This window comes from Gouania willdenowi, chromosome 1, assembly GCF_900634775.1.
Source record: "Gouania willdenowi chromosome 1, fGouWil2.1, whole genome shotgun sequence".
NCBI classification, from domain to species: Eukaryota; Metazoa; Chordata; class Actinopteri; order Blenniiformes; family Gobiesocidae; genus Gouania; species Gouania willdenowi.
The window spans coordinates 11795167-11814940 of NC_041044.1; the positions used below are offsets into that span (position 1 = coordinate 11795167).

Genomic DNA, 19774 nt, shown 5'->3' on the forward strand with positions numbered 1-19774 from the left:
GCGGCGCTTCACACTGCTAGGGGGGAGGGGGTGGGGAGGGCACGTACCGCAGCTCTGCCCAAAAGGTTTTGTAAGGACGTGATTGGTGCTGTTATCACAGCTTTACAGGCTTTAATGGAGGCCGTAGTAACCTGTAGACATTAGTCGATGCTAAAGATAAACAATCATACACACACAGAACCATCTAACACCGTCATTCATTCACACATCCCTGTGTGAACGGAATGTGTTGACACACTGTTACTCTTTTCCTGCTTATGCCCGCCTATTCACCAGCCTTCCAGCCAATCAACACTCAGAACACATGTAAACAAGACGCACATTGTCAGAGAAAGCTGTACGTAAACATGATGCCTTCATGGCCATGGATAGTTGTTCAAGTTTACTGTTCACAGGAATTTAAAAGTATTTTCTTACATTTACCAAAGACCTGACTTATTACACTTTAAGACAAATCAGAATCGTTTTCATTTCTGGATGTTTGCTTTTATTTACAATCATTTATTTATTTTTATGGTTGTGTCTCTTATTACAGTTAGATTTGTTGTGAAGCCACTGGAACATTAGCACAAAACCTTTGTGAAACTCAAAGGAATGAGAATGTCTTGAGTTTACAATGTGTCTGTTGCCACTTTATTTACACAGCCTACCCTGTGCTTTAAATTGATTTAAGTCATTGCAATTTTGTTCTGCTCAGGTCATGTTTAAACGTAAATGATTAATGTAGCATGAGGTTCAATTATTAATGTAAATATTCATAGATTTACTAATGCACCAAGATACAGCTGTAGTTTCTACTATTTGCATCATTAGTTCTAATAAGAATGTCTTCCATATCCAAGTAAACTTGGCACTGTGTGATATCCCTAACTCAATCGAAAATCAATCAAAAGTGAATCGTAAATTGAATCAAGAATCAATTCGAGCCCATTGTGAATCGAATGGATTTGGGAAATTTGAATCGATAACCAGCCCTACTACCCACACACATTAACTAAGATCCTTTTAGAAATTTCAATTCATATCATACTTCATTTTGGACTGTAGTGGATACAAAACATGTAGCAGGTAAAACACACACTCAAGCAGGGGGTCAGCATCTCATCCCAAACCATAAGGAGCTTTCTGGACATACCTCAACATTTCCTAGTAGCAGTGTTTTTTTGGGTGTCACAAAGCGAGGCTTAGCTGATCCTCCTGTAGTTAAAAAAAAAAAATAATAATACATTTTGCCAATAAATCTAACTTTATTTGTAGAAGAGTCTCAAATGTGTCATAGCAGTAAATGTGTGCAGCTTACCAGCAGTCAGTGCAAGCCTGAGAGCATTTTTACTCAGCAGACTTTTCAGCCTGATTTTAGTCTCTAGTGCCTCTGATCCAGTTGGAGCCTTAAAAAAAACAACAAAAACAAAAGCACACAACCCTCAGTTTTCAATTTGTTTCTATCTGTACATGACATGCATGTATTAAGTCTATGTTTGTGTACATACCTTTTTAACAGAGAGTAGGTGACTGGTCCACAGCCAATTACGTTTAAGATGACCAAAGAAATTAGAGTCCAGACCTCCGGCTCCTTTACCATCCCCTGGTATTGACCCGTCATCGCACACTTCACGACTGCCCCTGTGTGAACACACAAACAGGACGTTAATTCAAAAATATGGAAATAAAGGGAAAAAAAACAGCAGAAAAAAATACAAATGTTTCTTAAATCACAGCATTGGGATTCATTATATTTCCCACTTCTTAGAAAAATAAAGTAAATTCAAATTGAAATCCACCTTACCCAACTTATTAACTTTTTAACTTGTGATGTCCTTCTTACTGTGCGACAGCTACAAGGAAACCTATGGAGACTATAATGTAGCCCTGGCCTTCTATAGAGGTGCTTTAATGACTAAAGCAAAGCTAATTGTAAGGGTCACGCCTTGAAGGCAGGGAGAAAAAAAGACTATGTTTTGCTAATTGCTTAAAGAGTTATTAAAACCCAAACCTACTTTTTTCTGCTGAATACATGTGTATTTGGGTACTAAGTAGTGCTGCTGATTTGATCGTATTCAAACTTTTAACATCCTAGTAAAAGTATTTTAATTTTGCATTTTTAGTTGTAAAATGTCAGTCACTGGCCTCTATGGGTTGAACGCCCGCCACTACAATTGAATTTTGCTATTGGCTGAGACAGATTATCGTAACCATCGAGCGTCACCAACTTTCACTGTTTGCACCGCCTCTCTTATAAAAGCTGGGAGGAGGGAGGAAGGTTTCCTCCAATCACAGCTCAACAATGCTCTCTGAGCATCTGAGCAGCTTGTTCCATCCTCTGCTGCGGAGAGGTTCTCCAAAGAACAGATTACACGCTCAAGGTTCATCAAGCTATGTGTGTATGCACAGACATCATGTGTGTATTCCCGTCTGTCTCTGCGTTTACGCGGATGTGCGTGTAGTTCTTGTTGTGCATGTGTATCTTCCTGTGTGTGTAGTGTGAGGTGGTGTTCCAGCCCCTGCTTAGCCATGAGCAGGGGCTGGAACGCCAGTGAAAATAGAGTTGTGGGTGTAGTAGTTGATAACAGCTGTGTAGTTGATAACAGATGCAGTGCTACCTAAGTGGGCATGTCTTACTTGGCGTAAGGAGTAATGCCCATAATCAATGCAGTTTTTAAATTAACCCACTAGTGGCAGGTCAGCAGAAAGTAGGGGTTTAGTTACTCCTTAACGAAACAACAGTGCCTCCCTAACTTTACCCTCCACTAAGGATTGGCTTTTTATGAGATGAACACGTAGACATAACAATGGAAAAGTACAAAGATTGTAAAACATGGTCATTTTAAAGAAAGCTTAGTTTACTTTAAACTATTAAAGAACAAACACATTTACTTTTTCAACATGTTCAGATCTTTGAAGGACGGCCTTATTGGTAATATTCAGACCAAGATTGTGCTCCTTCTTTGATTAGGTACAGTTATTGTTAATTGGATTAATACAATCATATTTTTCCAATAAGATATCCTCTCCACCTACTTGAGCAGGTGTGCTATTCCCACAAAGACGTTGCGTTCCTTAACAAAGGAAGGAGCAGGTTCATCTTCTGAGACATTTCTCTTGCCACGAATTACACCTACAAAAAAACCCCAGAAAAACAAATCCATTTTGGCACTTTGTCAGATAATGAAATGGTGCTGTATGTGTGAGTGAGTGCAGGGTTGTGTTTACCAAGTGGAGTATTCAGGCAGACACACATTAGGTCGAACCAAAAGTTTTCTACATCCTCTGTTGTTCTCAGTGTGTAGTGACGCCGCTCGAACGGTTTGTCCGGTAACTCTGTGATTAGCCAGTAGTGTGGCTCAGCGTTGGTCGTGTCAACAATAGTGGTTTTTTGTTTGACGTACACACAGGTCTGCAACAATGAAGAAAAAAATTGATTGACATAAAACCCCAAATGTCGTACACTAGCAATGCCACAAGAGGACATCAAAGGTTTGACTGTACCTGCTCCTTATCCATGAACTTCTCTCGAGGACTAAACTGCAGAAGACCCATATAAGCCAACCTCATCAGGTTTTCATGAAATGAATATATGTATCTTCTACAAAACACACACAGTCACAAAAATAAGGTTACAGGCTGGGGCTATATTGAGAAGCACAAGCACACGTGTGACGACAAGAAAATCACCGTTTATAAAGCAACTGTCTTCTCATTTTTGCAGGCAGAGTTCGAAGGAGATAATGTTGCTTCAGAGGGTCGTCAAGATATTGCTGCAGTCCATCAACCTGTAGAGTTTAAGCCCACATAAGACTTTTCCTTTTTAAAGTGCAAAAACTTGTGCCAATCTGAAACTAGCAATTATTAGTCATTATCATCATGGCATTCTTTTTTAAAAAATTAACAGTCTATGCTACACCACACACACACATCTTTTGCTGATATGTAGGAGGAAAGAACATCCCTTTGCTGCATCTAGTCTACTGGAAGAAGAACTACAGCAATGAAGAGCAAAGAGTGTGTCAGCATCTGAAAGGAAAAACAACTTTACGTAGCAAAATCACCTTCATGAATAACAATGCAGCATCTCGTGCTGCAAATAATACCTCTCTATCATTGGCTGCTTTGGGGCCTAAAAGGAGGGAAACTCATTGGGGGGGGCATCGTCGCCTAATGTCAACCCTATTGAGAACCTTTGATAATCCTAAAGCATAAGATCTATAAGGATGGGAGGCAGTTAACATCAACACAGATGCTCTGTGAGCTTATTTAGGCCTTGTGCATGAACAAGCATAAAAATCTCCAAAAAAAACTCCCACAGTCCATGGATATAAGGGATTATGAAGGTTATATCAAAGAGGCATGTTAAAAATATTTTTTAAATATGAACTTCTAATGCTGCAAATTCATCAAATGACCAATCAGTTCAAAATCGATAATATAGTAAGAAATCCATTGTGTAATTTTTATTTTTGAAAAAAAAAAAATGGTTATCATTGGGAGGTTTGTTCAATTATACGCAAACTTGACGACTTGTAATATAAACAGAATCACTTGCATTGACCATATAGTAAAATCAGAGACAAATATGATTTGCATACTATTTTGAAAAAGGTGTATGGTATGTAAATCTTGTTTTCAGACTCTCATTAACTGAATGACATGAGGTTCACCTTGTAGTTGATCTGTATGATCTGAATGAAGACAGAGAGAGGCATGCAGAGCAGCAAGTCTCCCACCATAGCCCAGCCTCTACCATAGTCCTTGACTACACGAACTGGAGGGACAAATCTCTTCCAAGAGTCATCATCTGTGAACACTGAGGAAAAAGGAGAAGGAACAATGCAGTCAAACACAGGAACAGTGTTTTCTGTTGCTAAATGAACATCTATTTCTTACCCTGTGAATTTTTGGGTGTTGACTCATATATTGATTTGTTCTCATCCTCCAAAAGGGCATACAAGTCTGTGTGAGGTTTCTGGTCCACGAAGCCACTGCTGCTATTGTCAGGGGATGGAGTTTCTACAGACGTGGAGGCATCTGTATTTTTCGGACTCTGTTCAGCTGGTGTTGGACTGGCAGACTTTGACTTGGTGCATTTTTGCAAGAGTGGGTGCCCGTAGATGATGTACCAGAGGAAGGTGTGAATAACGCGCAGACGATGCATCTTGGGTTGGTAGCCAAGGTTTCTGCTCATTCCTGGGACTGTCAGAGTAGCCACAAAACACCACAGCAAAGTAAAAAGACCAGATGTTTAAAGACAACAAAAAGATGACACATTTTTGATTTTGTCACTGAGATTACAACATTAATTTAAATTGATCAAATAATTCAATTAAGTTGTTTTGCCTTAGGCATTAGAAAACAGCAGCATATAAATGATATGTGATCTCTTTCATGAAACATGAAGCACATAATTTGATTGCTGTTACTCCTTATTTAACTGAAGTCTTCATCAGTCATGCTAGAGAAAATTAAACTACTGATGAGACTTAATGGCTCTTTATCATCTTTGTATGGGGAGGTAATTGCACCTTTCACAGGCTTGAAGTTGTCCTCTTTAAAGAATGCTTTCCTTCTCTCGGCCCTGCTCCTTTGTGTTTTTGCAGTGATCACATCCTCTGATTCTTTTTCTTGTTCTGTGTGTTTCTCCTCAATGGGCTGCTGACTGAGTGATTGAAGAGCAAGGCAGAAGTAAGAGAAACAGAGAATACAGCAGCAGTTAAAATACATTGCTTAGTATTGGTAAAGTCCTCCAAACAAGCAGATTCAGCAGTTCTGTTAATCTGTTGATTTGCAAAGAATTAAACGGCTGATTATTCATTAGCTAAATGCACTCAGAAACGGAGCTTCACTGAATGGGTTTCCATGGTCCAACACCTGCAATCAAACCTTACATCGCCAAATGTGACAAAACCATTGGATGCAGTGGTGTAAAGCCTCAGGCACCAGAAAAAAATTAGGCCATGTTCACTGGGAAAAAAAAAGCTTCCTAGTTTGGCTATCCAACTGTCAGGGATTGGTGCTAAATCATGAGCCTAAAGTTTTGTCAGGACACATATGTTGTGAGTAGTGATGCACCAATACGTGCTCGTCAGGATACGGGCCAGCAACCTCACCGGAGCGGCCGTATCACGATACATTGATTGGTACTAATAACTGGCATAATCATTTCTTTTAGTGTTTTGGTTTTCAATCGTGGTGTTCTCATCCTCAGATTTAGGTTTCGGCCAAAATTTTTCATTTCAGTGCATGATGTGCATAATTGTGATGTTTATTTTCATTGGTTTTCTTTTGTTCCTGAAAGTCCAGTGAAAAAGCTCTTATTGCTTCATGGTAACCATTGTATTTTGGAACATTTGAAAACTTTTGTAAAAGATTTGTACTTTGTGCAGAGGTGCAAAAGACAAAGATGACATATAGAAGAGCAGTGATGTTGATTGTCAAAAAATAAATTAACACCATAATAAGACCAGAATCTTCTTTTCTGAAGATCAACTAAATCAAATTAACTGAGACAATCACTATGAAACTTAAAGCACAAAAATTTAACTTAACTAACACAGTGCAAAATCTGTTGAGAAAAATAAAATGATGCAGATATGTTTGTGGTGTATTGTAAGCAGTTAGTTAACTGGCTAGTTGTTGTTGTAGCAGCAAAACTAGCATTTACTCAAGGGGATCATGGCTGCGCTGAGTCAATGCGTAAAGGGGTCCGCTGACGGCTAGGTTTCTTTTGCTAGTTACCGTGATTTTAAACACAAGTTGTTGATCACAATGTATTGTACCTAACAACATCACTGTGTACTACTAAGAAGTTTGTATCTTTGACCTAGGGCCATATAAAATCTGTTTTATTTTTTCCCAAATTTCGTTTTATTTTTTCCCAAATTCTGTTTTCCACATAAATTTTTTTAATTCCATTTTTAAAGAAACATTTATAATTTTTTAAAGAAAAGATTAGTTTTTAAATCCTATGAGAAAACAAAATAAATACCAATAAAAAAAATAAAAAAAATCATAATAAACAAAAAATTATGCCAAAAATTAAGGGAGACACAATTAAAAGGTAGATATAAATTGTAGTGACATGGATTATTCTGACTGCTCCTTTTTAATTATTTATATGTCATATAAAGATGTATGAGAACAGCATTAATGTCACCCAATTTCTTCTCAGGGATCAATGGTTTACTGAATCTGAGCAAGTTTAATGATTAAGTTTTGATCAACTTAGTTTAAATAAACCTAATTTCAATTATCCTACCTTCTGTAGCTCTGATGAGATGTTGTTAGAATGTAACATTCTAATAACGTTGTTCCAACAAACTTTTATTTTGTAAACCGGAAGTTCCCATAGAAACTATTGTACTTGAGGTAGCTTGCTGACTGTTAATGTGTACCTATAGACACGGACAAATGGCTGGAATAAAAAGAATTAAAGGACAACACGGACTGAGTTATTCTTAGTTAGCCAGTTAACAGTTCAAACACTTAGCAGGGGAAGATGATTTAAGCTGATCACGTTCTCACGGAGTCCCGCGGCGCTACACAAAAAATGAATGGAGCTTTTGGGGGGAGGGCGGTGCACTTAATAAGCGGTCCCAGGAAACATTTTGAAATGAAATCCACGTTAACTGGCTAGTTGTTGTTGTAGCGGCTAAACTAGCATGTACACAAGGGGATCATGTCTGCGCTAAGTTAATGCATAAAGGGGTCCACTGACGGCTTGTTTTTTTTTGCTAGTTACTGTGATTTTAAACATAAGTTGTGTTTCACAATGTGTCGTTTTTCATGGGAAAAATGAGGTGCGTCCCTGGGATGCACGGATAGTGGATTTAGTGAGTCCTTTCAGATTTTTATGCATCAGGGACACAGGACGCGTACCTAGCAACATCACTGGAAGAGTGAAAGAATGGTTTGGATTAATTTAACAAGAACCCGCAGATCTGTAGGCCAGGCTTTAACAGATATCTAAGAATATACTCCACAACAAACTGAATACCTTGGCTCACATTTAGCAGAGGAAGGGTTCAGAAGTGCAGATTTTTCTCTTTTTTTAAAAAAAATAAACAAACTTAAATCTCAATGATTAATCAATGATCATCAATCAGAAAGTGTGATTAAAATCTAGGTAATTGATTATTATATTTTAATATTTTCTACTCACTGAACAACTGAGGAGGAAGTGGTGATCTTGAACCGAACCTGCTCAATAACCTGGGCGACCAAGTCATCATTTGGCTTAATAGAGGGATGAGTTATCATCTCAACCTGTGTGTATAAAGCAACACAATAATGAGAAAGTGGAAAAACTTTGAAGGTTCACAGAAGTACTAAATATTTTTGTTAATGAGTAAAAACCAAAAACATATTCAGAAAACAAAGGAGGGATTAAAATGTCCCAGAGATGCATGTTTTGTTTGTTTTATAAAAGAAAAACTTCAGGGGTACTAAAACGATCAAATAATATTGAATTGCAGTTAGCTAAGGTCTGTGATCCAGCCTCACATTGATAAAGAAACCTCATGACAGTGTTTTTATATTCGATTTCCATAAATCACTTAAGTTCTGTTAACAACTAAATTTCCTCTGTCTGTGTGACATGCGGACTTATATATAGCATATAAAGTGTAAGTTTACTGTGAACACACCTTCTTGCTGATCCCATCCTGAATGACGGTGGTCGTGTAAATCTTAAGCAAGCCTTCCCTGCACAGAGACTGGACGATGCGTGTTAAAGTCTTTTTGCAGCACCTCGTACTAAATCCATACTGCTTCTCCTCATCGTGGATCAGCTTCTGTAGACTTTTTGGAAAAAAGAAAAAACATAATAAAACTTCCCTCCACTTTCAAAGTGTGTTGAAGTTGTTTAAGAATATCAATGTTAAAGACAAACTGACGGAAAGATACTCTCAAGGACTTTCTGGCTGTGGACGGCCTCAACTATCAGGTTCTTCCTTCTCAGCAGGCGATACGTCTCATGGGAGCGCTCCGTGACCTTGTGATACTTTGGGAAATTACCGGTGGGTGACTGAAGGAGAAGAACAGAGCCATTACCTTCACTTCTTATTATTATGATTTACTCTGATCACGAGACAACCAAAACCATTGATCTCGTCACACCCACCGTAAATTCTTCAACTTTTTCAACAATGACAAGCTGATTTTCTCTTGGGTCTTCAGTTGCATTTGATACTTCAGATGAAGGTAAAGATGTAGAACAAGTTGAGCTGGGCTGTTCCTTTTCTTCACAAGGAAGAAGGTTCAATGCAGAGAATGAAAGCAAAACAAAAAAGAACAGCGTGAATGGAACAAATAAACCAAACAATATATTGTAATGAAACGACACATGAGCAATTGGTCGCATTTGTAAGCACAAAAAACAAGTTAAAAATGTTTTAAATATTTAAAGCTAATCAATTAATTAAACACACTCAAAAAAAGGATAGTATGGTAGTAGTTGTAGTTGTAATGTAGCATACAATATTAATAAAAATATAATTAATGGGGGATTATTATTTAGGATTGAAAGCACATGTGTATGTGTACATTTGGGATTAAATTGACCTTAAAAGTGCTTAAAAACAATACTATGTATGAGTTTAACTTCTGCAGATTTTTCAATATTTTTAAAAGAACATGTAAAATATGCAATTTTCCAATAGACCCATTTCAATGTGTACAAACATAAGACATGTGACTGACGTGGGCACGCATACTCGATGGAGAAACCATTTTGTTTACATATGTGATGCTTGAAAAATTGAAAAATGGCAACGAATGAACCGCTGTTAAGGCCCCAAAATTGTTCGAAGTATGTAGAAAGCTTGTCACGCAGCTGCTTATTTAAGGAAACTCACTTTAAGTCACAGGTGAACGATTGCAGGACCCATACAGCATTCCTGAAAACAAGTGGTCATCTGATGTGCGCTCCTGGCCCAATGTTCAATGGCCAGACATTTGTACATATCTGATAGAAAAACCCAGTGTATAGACTAAAAACAACCTAAAAGCATTAAGTCTCTAGATGCTTATAATTTAGGGTGTAACAATACATGTATTTGTATTGAACTGTTTTGGTACAAGATGAGAAAACAGAGCTGGAGGACCCTACCCTGTCGATAAAGTTCCCTGCTTAGGAACACTTCGGCTTCCTGGTGAAATACTGCAACGGAGAAAGACCAGTGGATAAAATGAGGGCAGTGTGCCGACATTGTTCAGCTGAGATCGGGTATGTTTTTTCTGGGAACACGACGAACATGCTAACTCACTTGAAACGGCACCACCCAAGTGCGAATATCACTGCGACAAGAAAGAAAACGACCTTAGTGCAAACGCAGCTGACTTCGGCATTCAAGCAGCCTCTGCCTAGCAATTCAGATCTGGCCAAAGATATAACAACTGCCATCAGAGTCTTTATAGCAGCGGATAAAAGCTGTTAACAAGTTGTGAGCAGCTTATCGTTTTTAAATCATATTTTATGTATTTTTTGTTTGAGAATATTATTATTACCAGGCAGCACTTTACAACAGTACATTATTATTATTATTTTTTTTTTTTACTTTATTTTCATATTCTGTATAATGTTAAATACATTGTTGGTTTACAAAAGTTTTTAATGAACAAGCAAATTTATGTTTTGCATTTGCAACGGTCAGCAGATCTGCACTTACTGCAGACAATGTGGACAAGTAAATTTTTCTGGCATAAAATATGAAGGTCTAAACCAAGGGCTACATGCTGGATCTGTGCTGTACTTTTTGTTTGTTAAAAGCCATTAACAAGCTGTGAGCTTATTTCTACAATATTTGATGTATTCTTTGTTTGAGAATATTATTATCAGGCAGCACTTTACAAGTATTGTATTTTTTTAAACTTTATTTTCATATTCTGTATAATGTTAAATACATTGTTGGTTTACTAAAGTTTCGAATAAACAAGTAAATTTATGTTTTGCATTTTGTTCCATACTGAACCGAAAATGAACCGAACCATGACCTCATTTTTGTGTATCGTTACACTCCTACGTATATTTCCGCGTATTCTGATCAATTTCAATGGATCTCTACATTAAGTCTCGTCCTCACTGTCTCACGTCTGCATATCAGTCCATTTACAGCTTTGTATGGTCACTGTATAACCAGCTGGTCTCTGACAGGTGTAACAATTCTAAAACCAATTGAGAGGCTTTATAAAAAAAGCTTTGAAAATTCTAGACAAAAAACCATCTACATACCACCATTGCAGTATTCTTTCAAAGTATAATCTACTGAGCTTTGAGAACTTCATAAAATTCAAAAATGTAAGTTTTATTTATAAGAGCTTACATGGGTTGGCTCCACCGCCTCTTAATAATTACATTAAATACATGAAGACTGCCTCGAGGACCACTAGGGCCATAAGCAGGGGTGACTGTCAGGTGCCTGCGAGAAAAACTACCTTTGGTCAAAACGTCTTGTCCTACAAAGGCAGCGTTCAGTGGAACAGTTTACCAACCACAGTGAGGGAAGCCCCCAGCTTTAACACTTTTAAAAGTCATTTAAAGGAGTGGCTCGGATCAACCCAGACTTGTGACCACAAGTGATTTGAACTAATATTTATATGGTACATCTTAGGGCTACGTGCAATGCACTGTTGCACTTTAAGTACAGATATTGGAGAAAGAGGCACCTTGGGGCTATGTGCAATACACTGTAGCACTTTAAATTAAAAAAAAAAAGAATAATGATAATTGGAGAAAGAAGCAAATTAGGGCTGTGTGCAATACACTATAGCACTTTAAATTAAAAAAAAAAAAAATCTTAGAAAGAAGCACCTTAGGGCTGTGTGCAATGCACTATAGCACTTCAAATAAATAAACAAATATGAGACAAAGCACATTAGGGCTGTGTGCAATGCACTACAGCACTCTAAATATATATATTTTTTTATTATTATAACTATTTATTTTTTTAATTTCTTTTATTAAAAGGCAATTCAGGGCTCTTTGCAATGCACAGTGGCACTTTAAATAAATTATTATGATAATGTAAATTTATTGTTGCACTCCTGTGACTGACCAACCCTGACTATGTGGAAGTGAACTGCTTTTCTTTCCCCTGTACATTTCTTGGCCCCACGGCATCCTGTCTTTTCTCTTGTGTGTAGTTGTTCTGGTCCCAGTGTTCCATTTACATGAAATGTTACTGTATTCTATGATCCCTATGTTTTTTTTTTTTTTTTTTTGTCCTGTATGTAATCTTTTTATATATTGTTTTGTGTCTTGCCATGTCTTATTGTTAAGTGTAACATTTTATTACATCAGCCTGTCTAGGGACAGCAGATGGAAATTAGCCGTTGGCTACAATCTGGCATATTTACATTTTTTGGAATGTTCATTAATATGTATTGTCCCTACTTAAATAAAGAAATTAATTAATCCAAAAAAACTTTTTACTGGACCCAGAAGGTGATAGCGCTCCGTTCCCTCCCGTTCACCATCGCCTCAGCAGCGATTACGTTGACACGATCGCTTCTGAGCAAACGTAATGTGGTTATTTGGCAACTTTATGTCATTTATTTCTATCTAAACCAGCTGATTTTTACTTTTTCCGGAATGTTTCAGCGCTCTCTCTCTCTCTGTGTGTTTGTGTGTGTGTGTCAGATACGTCAGCTGTCAGCCTCTGTTTGATAGCACGCAAAAATAAGTCTCGGCTATTCCTCTGGAAAGGGTGCCCACCAGCCAGTATGTTGTAAAGTTTAAGTCCTGGATTGTTTGTACTCCTATTTGTGCAATCAACAACGCAACACGATGGCATTATGTTGTTTTTAGAAGAAAAGAAAAGTGTTTCAATCGTTTGCCTAGTACAATACAGTTCTCCGGTTGTTTTGCCCCAAGTCTGCGCGTGCATGCACCTAATTTAGTATGCATGCGTCACATGAAATGGGTCTCTACTGAATAGAAATTGTACTTTAGTGATAAACTACAGTTATTTGCAGACAATAATGAGATGAACTGTGATTTCAGAGCAATCATTAACTCTTGGGTGCTATTTCAGCAGCGTACAGTGCGGCCTAGTGCTCATTGTAGGATGCACGGCACACTATGCGCTACCATGTAAGGCAGCAGAAAACTTTTTCTTTTTTTTTTTTTTTAAATCAGAATTAGGTTCTGGCACAGATTGCAGACCCATTGCCAGTTAAGATGTTTGTATCAGACAGAGGGCCTGTAGCACAAAATCTAAAATTCATATTGGCGTTTTTAGTTTGCAGGCCATGTGAATGCCAACACAGGGATGACTATAGTTGTCTTCATATGAATTTGTGTTGCCTACTGCATGTTAAAGGCTGTGAGCAGTGTGGACTGTCAGTGTGTGGATGTCCCTGTGTGAATTACCTAATGCAGATTTTAACACAGGCTCTTGGGTGTTCTGGGAGATGGAAATGCTGCAGGGTGGGGGTTCATCTGGGAAACACAACACAGCGCTGTAAAAAACTAATAAACTTCCAACTTTGTAAAGCAGCTGAGAAAGTTGTGTCTATTCAAGATTCTGAATAGTACTCACATTCTACTTGTGTGACAACTGGGACAGGAGTGTCAGGATTTGCCTCATTGTCATTTTCAGCTTTCTTTCCTCTTGTATTTATTTTTTTCCCTTCCAACACAACGTCCTCATCCGTTTGCATCTCCTCCTTTCCTTCATTGTTAATTGAATTTGACTTTTTCCTCTTTTTGGCAGCTGGAGATTTCACTTTCCTCCTATCTTTCGGTTTTGAAGTTTGTGGTGTTGAAGGGAGAGGGGGTTGGGCTTTGATCATTTGTGGTGTAGAGGTGTACAGCAGCTTGTTCCGCTCCTGCTCTTTAACAAAAAGCTGGAGTTTATCGCTGGTACCTACCCACCTGTTAAATCAAACAAGAAAATAATAGGTAAAAACCAATGGAATGATGGGAGCTCAAGGTCGTGTATTCTCATTTTCAAGTCCAAACCTGTGGCTGATATATTTAGCAGTTCTTTGTCGACCCTCATCCTCCATAAAGCACTGGAGAAGAAAAACAAACATCACATATAAAAATGACATTTGTGACTAATTATAAATATAAAACCTGATGTACCTTGATCATGCCATCATTCATCAGCTTTCGACACAGCATGCGAGATTCCAGTTTGTCAACGTTCATCCTTAATGAGATATCCCTCTGAGCAATGCCCTTTGGACCAGCAGACAAAACTGAAATTCAAGAAAATGTAAAGACAAAAATCAATGCAATGTTCCACTGTTACCTATTGCCTGCACAGTAGTGCATTAGCTTCAAGGAACCCACTTTTATTGGACAAAAACTTTAAATTATGAGGGTTTTTTCGCCATGAATAATTTTGCCCTAACCTTCACAAATACAATTCACAATACAGTCATATAACTTATCTATTGTAACAAAATTACATTATATTTACAGAATGAGAAGGGTCTGTCTGCGGCTGGGCGTTCCCAATTTAACTCAAGAATGCCCCCATGGGCATTCCTGTTAGTTTTTTATCAACCAATCAGAGGAAGTTATGTGGGAACGACATCGAGGGGGGCAGCATTGCGCAACCTAGCGTACAGCCTGCCGGAAAGCATTAAAGAAGAAGGAATGACATCACTTCCGTAACTTCGGTAAAAGTGAAATGGATTATCACTGCTTATTACAATAATCAATGAACACAGCTTACTCCATACATGTCACTCATCTCTGTAGTAAATATTGTGCAATACTGTAGTAATGTTTCCAAGGACAATTCACGAGTCACTTGACCTGCTGTTTATTCTGTCCATGTCCTTATGCTGCTAATACACAAACAGTCTGCATCACTGTAAACACTTAAGTCTGAACCTACTGCTAATGGCATACTGTACTCTTGGTACTCATATACTTAAGCGCAATTATAGTTTTATAGCCTATACCTCAGGTAACATATTTAAGCACAAAGAGTCAATATATTCCTAATATTTCATGTTTATATTATTATCTTAATTATCTTGTTTATCCTGTTTGAGTGCTCCTTTTTTTATTCCTCTTCTGTACTCTATGCGCTGCAACATTGAAATTTCCCCACTGTGGGATGAATAAGGGTTCTCTATCTACGGACTCTGTACTTGTCATTAATCAGTAGTAATAATGTGAAATACTGTAGTAACTGTAAAATGTGCCCACTCACTTCACTAGTCACTATCTGCTATTTATTTTGTCCATATCTTTCGAAGCCTTCACTGAAAATATTACACTGGAACCCCGATAGGCGGAGTGTAGGGCATATACAATTAGGGCAATTTTATTGTACTTTTTTTTTTTTTTAAATTGAAAACTGTTCAATGCAATATTTAAGTGTTTTAATGTTTTTTCATCCGCCTTAAAAGTGTCAACTTGTTCATTAAAACGACCTTTGTTTTATATCTTCAAATTATATTGTGTTCATTTGTATTTTACTGTTTAGACATTCAGTACATTTGTTTGTTTGTAATGTTTTTATATTTGGTAAATTTATAACTCAAAGCAGTCTCAAAACTGTGTAGGAAGTTATTGTCCACTTTAAACTGGACACATATTGTTCTTACATCAACTTTGTATTATTATTTCCTCTGCTATATATATTAAAAAATACATCCACAGTGACAGGAGGTGTCGCCACCTTGTTTTCTTTACGTATCTGGCAGCCGAACAAGCGGTGGGCGTTCTCGTTCCGTAAACGCCCATTTTTGGCCGCAGACGGACAATATTGGTACAGCTTCACGGGGGCTGATGGTGTCTAACCCAGAGGTGAATATCACTTTATAGAGATTTATTCACATTTATACCACAAAAAGTAAAATTGACCTTGAAAATTATAATCAGTATGAAGAAATTAATTTCACATTTTTTAATTAAAATGATGTCATGTTTAGTTAATTATTTTTGCTATTAAGCCCATTTTTGGAACATTTATGATTTATGATCAAATTTGTTGAGTGATAACAAGTGATGTCATCACAGAAGGAAGAATGAAAAAGATGTCCTGAAGCGTGACAAAAAAAAAAAGAAAGTAGGACTAAAAACCCAAAAAAAAGTAAAACCTCGAGACTTAAATAAAGCGTTCTCCAGTTCTGACTTTAAAGTCAGAATTCAGAGATTCTTCAGTGGCCCCAAGCCATGACTGACCCATATGTACAGAGCAATGCCTCAGAGAGAGGTGTAGATAAGCTTTCATTTGTTTGGACTCATCAGCTCTTTCTTTACCTTAAAAAGACAAAGCACAATGGAGTGTGGACAAAACCAAAAAGCATCACACGTACCAAGGTGGTAGGCCTGTGACATGATATCCCTCTCAATGAAGCGACCATCTGAAGGGACAGTTTTTCTGTCAAGCTCTTCATCCTCATCATCGTCATCGTCATCCTCTGTGACGCCTTTCCTTGTGCATGGCTTTAACAGTTTTATACAGGGCACAAGGACTTTACTGCCTGAAACAAAGTTAAAAAAAATGGATCAGTAAGACTATTATCCTAAAATATACACAGTAGGGTAGGGCATCGAGTATCGATCCCCCCCGGAATCATTCACATTTTTCAAATTCGATTTCTACTTTTGATACGCAGTCCGCAGACCAGAAGCGGCTGCCGAACACCAACAAAGAAGAATCCAAAAGCAGTGGTCTAAAGCAGTGGTTCCCAAACTTTTTGTGTCCAATGCATACCAAAAGAGGCACACCAAAAGACAAGTAAAAATCTGAGGGCACACCTATTATGCAAAATAGCCGTTATAACACAAGTTATCACTCATATGATGTACAATTTCACGGGCGACCATGCAAGAAATCGCTCAATTTTCCCTCTTGCTGTTTGTCTGTTTTAATGTTGTCCTACAGCCTTTGTCACAGTCTTATAATTCCCACCTGTGCAACCGCGGGAGCAGCAAAATATAGCATTCTCTCTCTTTTTTTAAAGAATTGTTTTTTTTTTTTGTTTTTTTTTAAGAATTGAGTTTTCCTCTGTATTATGAAATGAGTGCATACAAAGTAGTAAATTAAAATATAATTATTTTTGTGTAGTCGTATATTGCAATAATAATGTATGTGTCAAGCGTCTTTATAACGTCATGGCTTCTCACACTTGAAAAAGGAAGGACTTAACCAGACTCAAGATTTCACTCGTTCTCACTTTAATTTTTTCTAGTGACAAGAAAGGTGAAAAACCTTTGAACATAAAACACAATGCAAATAAGTTCATCATTTTTCATCAAACAATATAAGGTAAGTACAAATAAATACAATTTCAGGTAAGTACATTTACTTTAAAAGTACATTTTCAACTTTTTTTTTACTAAATCAAATGCAGGTAAGTAATCTGTAAAATTAGGCATTAAGCAAACATAAAACTAGGTCTACTTTTATAACCTGAAACCATTTTCCTTATGTTTAAGTCAAATATGAAAATTACAATTTCAATTTTAATTTAACAATTTCTCAACAGAAATACTTTTATATTATACTTTTTAATACATAAATTAAATATTTTCACTCTGAATTTTATTTGAAAATTGCTATAATTTAAATACCAACTTATTTTAGCCCTTAAGTACATAAACAAGGTTTTAAGCAATTTTTTTTTTTTTTTTCACCATTTTCCTCTTCTCATATAAACAACTTAATGAACCCAGCAAATGAATTGAGCAAATGAATTATACAATGATGTACTGTATTCATATTTTAACAGTCCAGTCATTATGAGCTCACCAGTAACCCTTTGGTTTCAGTCCTTTTCCCATGTGTATTGTGCAGTGCACGTTTCTGCTGTTCTCAGCGCCGTTGTGCATTTATAGGATGACTTTCTCATCAGAGCGATTGCGCTCAACTCTTGAGGTGCGCTGTGAGGTCTTTTTTGGCACGCGCACCTCAAGAGTTGAGCACTCGGAGCTCGGCGCTCGGAGCACTCAGTCAGATCACCGCAACAGTATGGTTGTCACAAAATATGCGATACTGTAATTTTCTATATCAAAATCAAACAGTGCTCAACCCTAACTCACAGTAACTATATATCATTTGTTTTCTTTTTCTGTGGTCCTGTGGCTTTAGAGATTAGATTTAGATTATTGTTGTGTATTGTCCTCAGTGTAACCTATTAATCTTAAAAAATTGCACAATGTTTATTTCTACAAACATAAGTCCTTCTGTGGCACCTTACCATTTTTGTTAGTGCAGGGTCCAGCACCCGGATCCAAATCCTCCAAAGGAACTTTAAATGACTCAATCATCTTGGCCAATCTCAGGTTTCTCAGTGAACGCTTAAAGGCGCCATCCGATATATTCTGAATACAAAAAAAAAATCAAAGCCAAAAACAATAACTCAAAATCATCAGGAGAATGTCAAAGACAGCGTATAAGGCAGGGGTGCCGGACTCCAGTCCTCAAGGGCCGGATTCCTGAGACTTTTAGATGTGTCCACTGCTCCAACACACCTGAATCAACTGAATGGCTCGTTATCATGCTTCTACAGAGCTTCATGACAACACATTGGTTTCAACCAGGTGTGCTGGAGCAGGGAGACATCTAAAAGTCTCAGGAGTCCGGCACCCCTGGTGTAAGGACACTCACGAGTTGATCCTTAAGCGCCATGAATGGGATTGAGTTCCCAGGCATTTGCTGCAGGATGCCGCAGATGTTCTCTATCAACAGGACAGATTTAGTAAGCCTGAAAAAGCAGAGGAAGAAGATCAAAACTGAATTAAGTTCATCACTTTCTTGTATTACTTGTATTAGTTTCAAAGAGAATACAAAAGAATATACAAATAACTATCAAACCTGTTGTTATGGAATCGTTTCAGCAGCAGGAGGAGAGAGTACTGCTCATGCCCAAACTTCCTCTGTCTACAATGACGCTGCATGGTGATCAGCTTGTGTCGAACCAAAGACTTTCTCAAATAGTGAAACTTACGAGGGTCCACTCTGTTCAAAGAGAACAAAAGGTGTTACACACTACAATCAACAAAGCGGTAAGATCACAACTCAGCATTCAGATTTCTGTGTCATACTTGAAGGACGACCCGTGCAGATCCCCTTGTATTTCTCCATGCCAGCGTGACCGGCCCACTTTTTCCAAAATGCAGTAGGAGTCATCTCCAAGTTTCAATTCGGGGTCATTCTCACTGCCAATCAGGGCACGAAAACGCATCATCTGAGAGGCCACAACTACAAGCTTTCGACCATATCTGGAAATGAATGGGTAGGATTGGGAAAAGATTGTGCATCGTGTTGATAAAAAAATTAATAAAGACTTTTGAAAACCCCCACTAACCTTTCCAAAACCTCCTCTAAGTTCAGCAAAGGGACAAGGTTTTTGGAACGAACATGCTTAGTGATGTCTATCCTCTCTTTAAAGAAGACACATGAACCCTGGAGCCCATCCTTGTTTTCTGGAATGATTTTGATGGGATAGATGTCTACTCCCACAGTGGGCTCTTCTATTTCCACATTAGAATCTTGGTCCACGACTTTGTACCTAAAACCACACAGAAAAAAATGTAATTTCTCTATGCAGGGTTCTCACAGTTTTTCACAGTATAGGGGGCATGGAACATTTTGAAATGTATAACCCTTTAAGGGTTACATTTTGTGAAGTAAAGCGAAAGTTGTTTTTTTAATATCTTTGTTACTGCCTTACTTTAAAGCCAAAAGTTATATATATAACATCGTTATATAAAACAATCCTTCTGCTTTGAGGAATTCCCGGCATGAACAACAATTAAAAGTCTTAAACAATCAGTAATGTCCCAAAATAAATGTTTAAAAATCCAAAGAAA

At 37.6% G+C, this 19774-nt stretch overlaps 1 protein-coding gene across 3 annotated transcripts in view; it reads right to left on the reverse strand.

The window, feature by feature from the left end:
• Nucleotides 1-19774, reverse strand: part of gtf3c1 (general transcription factor IIIC subunit 1) — a 39698-nt gene that overhangs the window by 17342 nt on the left and 2582 nt on the right. For all 3 annotated transcript variants that reach the window (XM_028451251.1, XM_028451244.1, XM_028451258.1), the window contains 24 exons: nt 19270-19473; nt 19007-19183; nt 18777-18920; nt 18570-18666; nt 18160-18283; nt 16273-16440; nt 14078-14193; nt 13952-14004; nt 13530-13864; nt 13361-13429; nt 9113-9231; nt 8886-9016; nt 8637-8790; nt 8153-8256; nt 5517-5650; nt 4882-5187; nt 4656-4801; nt 3673-3770; nt 3487-3583; nt 3211-3394; nt 3019-3115; nt 1491-1623; nt 1301-1388; nt 1136-1197 (listed from right to left, as the gene is read on the reverse strand). In XM_028451251.1, coding sequence (XP_028307052.1) covers nt 1136-1197; nt 1301-1388; nt 1491-1623; nt 3019-3115; nt 3211-3394; nt 3487-3583; nt 3673-3770; nt 4656-4801; nt 4882-5187; nt 5517-5650; nt 8153-8256; nt 8637-8790; nt 8886-9016; nt 9113-9231; nt 13361-13429; nt 13530-13864; nt 13952-14004; nt 14078-14193; nt 16273-16440; nt 18160-18283; nt 18570-18666; nt 18777-18920; nt 19007-19183; nt 19270-19473 — 3340 coding nt within the window. The remainder of the gene's footprint in view (nt 1-1135; nt 1198-1300; nt 1389-1490; nt 1624-3018; nt 3116-3210; nt 3395-3486; nt 3584-3672; nt 3771-4655; nt 4802-4881; nt 5188-5516; nt 5651-8152; nt 8257-8636; nt 8791-8885; nt 9017-9112; nt 9232-13360; nt 13430-13529; nt 13865-13951; nt 14005-14077; nt 14194-16272; nt 16441-18159; nt 18284-18569; nt 18667-18776; nt 18921-19006; nt 19184-19269; nt 19474-19774) is intronic.